Consider the following 8,844-nt stretch of genomic DNA (forward strand, 5'->3'; position numbering starts at 1 on the left):
ATATATACAAACACATTTTTTGCAATGATCACTCAAATATGGTAATGAAACACGTGACAGAGATAAGTAATGGAGGCAGGGCATTTAACAATAAACTTTATTATCCAAAATGAGTCTGACATCAGTGTACTGAACAGTAAAGTTGAAGTTTATTCAACTTTAATTCAATTCAATTCCATTCAACTTTATTCCGTTGAAGTTTATTTCACTTCAGAACATTCATTCACAGATTTGCGCTACTGTCTTCACACACAGACGAAACTTACTAGAGAAGTGTGAAGTGTGACATAATATACCTCTGTAAAAAAATACAAAAATTCACGTCTCGCGCACTTTAATGCCCTTCGAATGTAACGTGTACGTTCCCTTGGAACTGGAATCATGGAGGAATTTTATGTGAAGTCCATTTCGCAGGGCACTTACGGTCGAATAAGCCAATGCTTGAATGCTGCTGCCTGAACAAGAGACCTCCTTACTGAAGTGAAAGTTTTAGCAGGTGTCACTATCTCGCGAACGCGCCGGCGGATCTCCACCAAATTCGGGGGATCCCTTCAGCTCGAGGAACCCTATCAAATTGAATTTGGTGCGGATTCGCCACGACATTACGAAGATATGGCCATTCAAAGTTTCAATGGTTTTCCAGACTTAAGCTTTAAAGCGTTTCATTCAGGTCGCCAGTAGCAAACAATGGAGCGCGCTCTGCTGGACAAACTAAGTAATTACACCATTTGATCTGCGTTATGTTCTGTAAAAAAAAAATTCATATCAGCTCGAGAAACCCTATCAAATCGAATTTGGTGCGGATTCGCCACGACATTACGAAGATATGGCCATTCAAAGTTTCAATGGTTTTCCAGACTTAAGCTTTAAAGCGTTTCATTCAGGTCGCCAGTAGCAAACAATGGAGCGCGCTCTGCTGGACAAACTAAGTAATTACACCATTTGATCTGCGTTATGTTCTGTAAAAAAAAAATTCATATCTGCGGCATATGCACCAATACCGATATATCGGCGACAGGCTCATATCGGCCGATAATATCGGCAAAACTATATATCGGTCGGGCTCTAATAATAACCTTGCAGAGCACTCTTTTTAAAGTAAAATAAGCTCTGAGGAAGTGGATCCAGTTAAGAGACCAAGCACAGCGTCAAGAAAGTAAACATTAATAAATAAAATCTGATGCCTGTAATATTTCAAGGTGTAGATTACAGCAAAGTGACAGCTGGAGTTGAAGGTATAAAGTTTGTTCTCCTAATCCCATTAAGTAACACCAAGAACAACACACAACAAACACTTTTGTCCGATCTAGGTCAAGCCTAGTGAGTGTCACTATGGTCACAGAGGGTAGGGTACACAGTGAACCAGAAAAAAAAGACTAGATACTGCCTTCTCTTCGTTCAGTTAATGATATAATCTAGGTGAGACCGGTTTAATCAAAGCTTGCCATGATGAATTGTGGATTATACATAAGTGGCTTACTATTGTGCTTTTGAGGTTTATGCCTAAGTAAGCTTCTCTTGATTTTATCCTATCATAAAATATGGGGCAGATAACCACTGAAGTTGAGGGATTTTTAACATTTTACTTAACTTTTACACTCATCACTGCTTATTCCTCATCAACATAGACTGCACAGACAAAGTTGCATACAATACTGTTCAAAAGTTTGGAGTCATTTTTAATTTATTTATTTAAATGTATCAAATATGCAGTAAAGATATTTTTCTATTTATCAAAGAATCCGGAAAAATAAAGAATATTTATTGAGCAGCAAATCAGCGTATTAGAATGATTTGTGATGGATCATGTGATACTGAAGACTGGAGTAATGACAGCTGGAGTAAATTCAGCTTTGCCATCACAGGAATAAATTACATTTAAAATACATTAAACCACCTCTTTTACAATGCACATTCAAAAATGCCTTGGTGGCATAACTGTGATGCCATGTCACAACAAAACCGTAAAACAAGTGCATTGACTGTTTTCCAAAGTCATTAAGATTTGTTTTTTAGACATGTTTTTTTAATCACATATTTTGACTTTTGAAAAGGCAGGTCAAATCAGGTCAGATCAAATGGCGTAACACTAGTTAAACCCACTTGATATTTGACCAAATTCATCACTTGAATTAAAAAAAAAAATTACTTAAAAAATATTTTTGAAAACTATTACAAAAATAATAATTGGCGCATTTATTCTAGGTGCAAGGACCATGTTTTGACCAATTTATTTGTTGATTAAACCACTTGACATTTTTAGAGTCCATAAATCAAAACTGATTTGTAGAAACTGGCACCAACCATTATTAAAGAACTTGCCAATTTAAACTAGATTTCTCTTTTTCATCATCTCAGACATCCTTATTTGTCAGTGGCCCATATAAGATCTCCTACAACATCATGATACTATTTAAACAAAGCCCCAAAGAAAGATAAAACAGTCAACTATTACACTGGCACCATCTATTAGCCACTACACTGACCAACAGTGGCCAATGCCTGGAGTTAAAAACGCATAGCAACAGAAGACATGGCAGCCACAAAACATACACAGACGTGTGCTGTTAGGTTGTAACTTACAAACTGAAGCACCATCAGTCGATAAATTGACAATTAGCATAAGAAAATCGGTCAACGGCAGCATATGACATAATACAGACAGACTGTCTGAGCTGCACATTCAGTCTTCATTTACACTGACTCAGTTAGCAAGACGGATGAAGAATATAAAAGACAATAACAAGAGCAGAAACCTCCTCGGAATCAGAAGTAAAAAGCAGACTAAGAAAAGATGAAAACACCTTCATTTTACAGTTCAAGCGGTAATAATATTGCTTGTGTCGTCCACTGCCAATATCTATTTCAGCACCACCGTGTTGTGTTAGCATCTAAGCTATGTTTGCCTGGGATTCCTGTTTGTCTGAGAGACATATACAGCAACCTAAAGATGCGTTTTTATTTAATAATTTATATCTCTAAAGACAAGTCCTCTGAATATCAAGAGCTAATGATTATTTAGCACAACAGTCAATGGTAACGTTACTCACCGGTGTGCTGCATCCTCTGTCGTTATTAAAACTGAAGCAGCTTGTCGAAAGGTCTCGCTTTCTCCAATTTATGTCACAGACTCAACAGTTCGTCAGCATCGCGTTGGATATGAGCGTAATTTGTCGTGTAAGGTTGCCGGTGTTTAACGTTACTCCTTTTCTTGGAAGAGCGTTTGCTTCTCTTGTTGAGCGGCGTCGTTAAACCCCGCAAATCCGCCTGGACACATCATCTGTTAACAAAGACATAAAACATATTGCTCTTCCTTTCCGCAAGATTATCAGCACACCTTTCCGCCGGTGAATGTAACGGCTACGCATTCACATAGGTTTATTTTACATCATTTACAGAGCGGCGTCCGTCGCTGCGGCGTTCGTGGTCGTTCAATCGTTTCTCTTTTTTCTCTTTTTTCGGTTAAACACAGAGACGCGCGCGCGCGCTCGCTCACTCGCACCGCGTGCTCCAACTATGCGCGCCGCCGCCTGTCTGACCACGCGAGGTCGCGCATGGTCCCAGCAAATGTCTGATTAAACAATGAGATTTGGCCATTCTGATATAATTAATTAACATTTAATAGGGTTGTTACTTATTAGGATAAAGGACATGTCTGACTTTACTTTTTGTTTTGTTTTTTCTATTCATATTCCGATCCTACAATACCAATTGACAATCCATGTGGCCTTAATTATGAAAATACATAATTTAATGTAAGATGCGTGATGTATAAATCAAAACACATTATATAACTAAAGCAGAAAATGTTTTCTTCTTATTCATGTACTTATGCTAACTAATTAGCCAGCTAAGCTAATACACAGCCCAATATTTCAATGATAATATAGTAGTACTATATGGCAATACAATACTTTGATGACTGAAATGTACTCATGTTAATGCATTGATTATGGAGCTTTACTAATAACTTTTTTTTATATAGATAGGCTAGTAGTACCAAATAAAACTAATAAAAGTACTTTTAAGCCTGTAAGTTCATAGTCTGAAGTGTATAGTTAATATGTGAACCACAGATCCCCATACAATTCTGAGACATAATTAGCAATTTACCAAAAGTGCAACAAAATCAAAATATTGAGAAAATCGCCTTTAAAGTTGACCAAATTAAGTTCTTAACAATGCATATTACTAATCAAAAATGAAGTTTTGATATATTCACGATAGGAAACTCACAAAATATCTTCATGGAACATGATCTTTAATTAATATCCTAATGATTTTTGGCCAAAAAAAAAAAAAGACCCATACAATGTATTGTTGGCTATTGCTACAAATATACCCCAGCGACTTAAAACTGGTTTAGTGGTCCAGGGTCACAAATTAAGTCTACAAATACTTTTCTAATCGTACACAATCTGCCATTTTAGGGTCCATTTCAAATTCTTCCTTTGCTGCCCTCTAGAGTATAAGAACTGTAATGCCGCTGTCCATGGTGCTTGTTTGGGTGATTTGAATTCGCCGACAACACACGTGATCACGAGCTTCTGTAAATGGGTTTACTGTGTGCATGTGAACTGAAAAGTGACAAGTATGCAAAAGAAACAGCCACAAGTCACTTCCTTTGGAACAAACCGTAAAATTCGCCAAAACCCCATTGCGTTTGGAGACCGCAAAAATAGGGCGTTTCAAACAGCCAACGGATACGCTGCTCAAACACGAGGGGATAAACATCTGTGAGAGTTTATTATGAGATAAGGCAAACGTAATCCTCCTAAAAAAGGCTGCCCTAAATAAAACTACACGAATAACCTTTATGTTTGGGTTGATTCCCAGCAAAGGTTGTCTATGCAGTGCATTTCATCAGTGCATCATTTAACAAAGATCAAAAACTACACATGGAAGAACATTGGTGCAACTTAATGGAGATGAGTCTTACAAAACTGATCTTATTACAAGCATGGATTAGAAATAGGTGACTATTTTTAATGGACTCTCTGGACATTCTTTAATGCGTGTATATAATAATCTGTCTTTGAACGTAAATGCATATTAATGGCATCCTTCAGAACAAACGCTAGGCACAGATTTTTATACAGCATCAACTTCACACATTTTAAACTATATATATATGTGTGTGTGTGTGTGTGTGTATACATATATATCTCCTTTCTAAACATACTATTTAAATATTGTATGCAAATATTTAATGTGCCTGTATTTTTTTCTTCATAAAAACAATTCTTCTTTTGTCAATCACAACAATTCTAATTCCAGCGGACCAGACAACTTCCAGTTATATTTTCAGTTCAATTTGTTTCTTCGTCCTTGAAAAGAAGCAGACGGCTCTACAAGGAAATTCCACTTCAAACCATCCAATGAGTAAAATCTTTAGGCAGCGGAGTTGTACTTGTACGTAGTGCTCCTTGTTCCTCGTGTTAGAAGTGTTCGTAGTTCAAAGAACCCATGAGGCCTTAAGTTTCTAAAGGAGCGCGCAGAGGAATGCAGCCATCCATCTCCAGAGACTCGGGCCAGCCTTCATATTTATTACTGCTTTTACTGTTTTTCATCCGCTGAAAGAAAGAGAAAAAAAATCTCGAGCTGCTTTAAGAATCTAAAATTGTAAATTATTAACTCTTTAAAATGCACCGATAGCTAAACTCTGCCCTCACTTTTTACTGTTGCTCATTCAGACATCAATGAACAGCTCTATTTGCACTAAAAGGTTCTAAAATTGTCTGAATATTAATTGTACATGAGCTAGAATGAAGTGAGACACTGCAAGGCTTTTTATCTGCAATTTTTGCTTTAAAGAAACACAGCAATTAATTGATTAAAACATCTAGCAAGACGGTTTAATCCAAAGCGACTCACAAATGAGAAATATTAGAAGCTATTTATTATACAAGAGCAAAACACGCCAGTAAGCAGTGCCAAGTTTCAAGACCAAGCTTAAATGAAAGTAAAACATTCAGAAAATTACAGGGAAGAGACTAGTTTTTTTTCCAATGTATTTTTAGTAAATGGCTTTGGTTGGGGTTTAGGTTCAATCACAGAGAAAGGGCCAGTTTGGTCTATTTCATGATGGTCATGATGGTTTCAGGTGGAGGTTGGAAGGTAAAACCATATTCAGACATATTAGAAGCTATTAATGATGTTATAAAGCTCAGTGTGTAATCTTTGATTATCAAAATGACATATTTAAACACCTTTCCCATGAAAATATCTTCATCTTGCCTTAAATTTACCTCAACACTTTTATCTGATTATACATGGAGCCATGAATATGCAAATTAGTCTCCACCTCCACTCAAACACACCAGCTCGGACTACCTGCTCCACTTTCACTCAGTTAACGGAAGTAGTCAACGTAACACAATGGCATTTGTCAATATTGGATTAATTCAGCAATATTTGAAACAGAAACGGATTCCTAAGAATTATACAGGGTCATTTACAAGGCAATGTATCAGAGAGCCAATGCATTTTATGTATCTTACCTTTGGCTTGACTATGTTACCAAACAGCTAATAATGTGTTGCTAATGTTATACAAACCATGTTCCTTTGATATGCTAATTATATGAAAAGCCCAACCCCACAATTTGATGGGACTCGATACATGTTTGTTACGCTTTGAAACACACTTTTCAGACATTCTTTGGTAGCAAAAGTGTTGACTGTTGAATTAAGACATAGTTTGTCTTTAATCTTATTAGACAATGTAAGAAACTTGAGTTTCACAACAGGGGGGTTTTAAAACTGACCTGAGCTTGCATACAAAAATTTGCATATTTCTTCCCATAAATCCTACCTGTTCAAATGGGCTCTTATTTTCTATTCCTTTGGCTCCAACAAACACCCAGCTATCCCTGAAGCTCAGTTCTTTCGCTGCTGTGCTCCCCAGCTCCTCAAACAGCCGTCGCGCCTCATCATTTAACCTGGTGAAGGGTTTAACAATAAGTACATCCAAGAAACAATGGAGGAAAAGAGCCCCTGATATGCTCTCGATTTAGGAGTGATTAAAAAACACAACAACGGTAATCTGGGTTTAAAAGTAGGTTGCAGAAATAAATAGACTCTTACTTGGTGGCCGGGTCATCAAAAGAAGCAACAAATGCTAGCGTTCCTTCATGGAGAGGACGAAGAAACTTCAGCAGCTCTGAAACATCTGTGGCGGAGAGAGAGAACACTGAGAAAACAGCGACATAACCAAAGTGATACATCACCCGAAAGGTCAACTTACCTCCTGCCCACATATCAAATGCTTTTATTTCCAAAACATCTCCATTAACCCCTGAGAAATGGAAATTGAATTGTCATCAACAATGCATATACAACACATGCAAAAATATAGCAGCATAAAAGAATGAGAGATTTACCATTTACTAAGGCAATATTGAGCCCTCTGCCAACATTGTTTTTAGCACTGCTGACAAGACTGTAAGACCACAAAAACAGAAGTGAAACAGCATCTCAAAACACCATTTTAGACATTTAATTCTATGGTAGAACTTAAGGAAGGGTCAGAAAATGGATTATGAATATGAACAAAATATAGGCATGGAAAGAGAAACAATCGCCTACTTGCATCACATTCCCCAAAAAGATTATGAGTCTGGTAGTGAGGGCCATGAGAAAAACAAAGATGATATGATGAATACCAGTGGAGACAGAACAAGAAATAGGGAAAGAGCTCATGCAAGCTAATTAAAGAGACCAACAGCGACTAAGCAGCAGTGAAAAGGCCACTTGCATTTTATCCTCCAGACAGATTTTGGGGCCGATGACATTGGCAGCACCAGAGGTCAGCCGGAACGCGAGATGTTTGGGGGGACATGGTGCAGACAGGCCACATTTGTACTTGCGTGGTCGTGGTTCTGCAGGAGAGCAGGTTATTGCATTGCACGATTAGACTGCTTAAATGTTTCTTGTAAAAATTTATAAATGCATGTTTTAATGTAAAAAGTCATTTTACCTGGAGTGGGCTCTTCTTGTCCACCTATGAACGACAAAACTTCGTGAATGACCATTTATGCAGAGTTCACACTGCACGATTTTCAAAGTCGTCAGGTCACCGTGGTTTTCACACTGCACGACTATCTGAGGTAGCAGTCAGTCGCTGCTGTGTTCACATTGCACGATGGATCGGCGACAGGAGGTTACACACTGCATGACTTTACAATAGGGAGAATCACCGACAACCCTGTCTGGTCCGCAAACTACGTTTCACAACAAAACACGCGCGAGAAGTGATATGGAAATAACGTGAGAACCCGCGTGCATCAGACCGGAGTTCTCGAGCAAGACTGGAATTATAAAATATATACAATATATAGCCCGCAAATTGTCTGTGAGCTGAGTTTCAGCTACAAGGAGAAAAAGAAAAACAGATTATGCAGGAGGGAGATGCAGGGAACAGTGATTGGGTGTTCTGCAAAGAGAGTTGGAGGTAAACAATTTTGCAGTAACTGTTATGCTGATGTTGTGGCTTGTCAAGCAAATGTTTGTGCTTGTTTCTGTATGATATAATTGTTCATATCGCTATTAAAATACTGATATTCTGGTCTATAACTCCTCCCCGAACTTCCCTCTGCCCTGTATCTTGGTCTCTCATTGGCTGTAGGTCATGTCGATGTAGTTTTCAGTCAGAAATCACTGCACACAGCGTGATTGTGAATGTTTTAGCATGCCAAATATTTTGTGGGCGATTCCCTCAGATCGCGTCTTTGATAATTCACACTGCGTGATTGTCACTCGCGTGAACGAGCACCGATTTGCCTCTGATTTCTGGCATTTGTCGGCGATTTCGCAAAACCTGTCGGCGAGTGAAAAATCGGGCTAA

At 38.1% G+C, this 8,844-nt stretch overlaps 2 protein-coding genes across 3 annotated transcripts in view; both read right to left on the reverse strand.

Annotated features, from left to right (window-relative positions):
* Nucleotides 1-3,510, reverse strand: part of LOC107591065 (serine/threonine-protein kinase WNK2-like) — a 58,630-nt gene extending 55,120 nt beyond the window's left edge. For both annotated transcript variants that reach the window (XM_016280065.1, XM_016280066.1), the window contains exon 1: nucleotides 3,051-3,510. The gene's annotated coding sequence lies outside the window, so the exon portion shown is untranslated. The remainder of the gene's footprint in view (nucleotides 1-3,050) is intronic.
* Nucleotides 3,511-5,338: 1,828 nt separating this feature from the next.
* Nucleotides 5,339-8,844, reverse strand: part of LOC107591069 (protein FAM3A-like) — a 9,130-nt gene continuing 5,624 nt past the window's right edge. Inside the window, exons 4-10 of the mRNA XM_016280069.1 lie at nucleotides 7,978-8,001; nucleotides 7,756-7,879; nucleotides 7,382-7,440; nucleotides 7,246-7,296; nucleotides 7,086-7,170; nucleotides 6,814-6,940; nucleotides 5,339-5,573 (exon numbers count right to left, since the gene is read on the reverse strand). Coding sequence (XP_016135555.1) covers nucleotides 5,475-5,573; nucleotides 6,814-6,940; nucleotides 7,086-7,170; nucleotides 7,246-7,296; nucleotides 7,382-7,440; nucleotides 7,756-7,879; nucleotides 7,978-8,001 — 569 coding nt within the window. The 3' untranslated portion in view covers nucleotides 5,339-5,474. The remainder of the gene's footprint in view (nucleotides 5,574-6,813; nucleotides 6,941-7,085; nucleotides 7,171-7,245; nucleotides 7,297-7,381; nucleotides 7,441-7,755; nucleotides 7,880-7,977; nucleotides 8,002-8,844) is intronic.

The sequence above is a fragment of the Sinocyclocheilus grahami genome, unplaced genomic scaffold (assembly GCF_001515645.1).
Source record: "Sinocyclocheilus grahami isolate Dianchi unplaced genomic scaffold, SAMN03320097.WGS_v1.1 scaffold137.1, whole genome shotgun sequence".
NCBI lineage: Eukaryota > Metazoa > Chordata > Actinopteri > Cypriniformes > Cyprinidae > Sinocyclocheilus > Sinocyclocheilus grahami.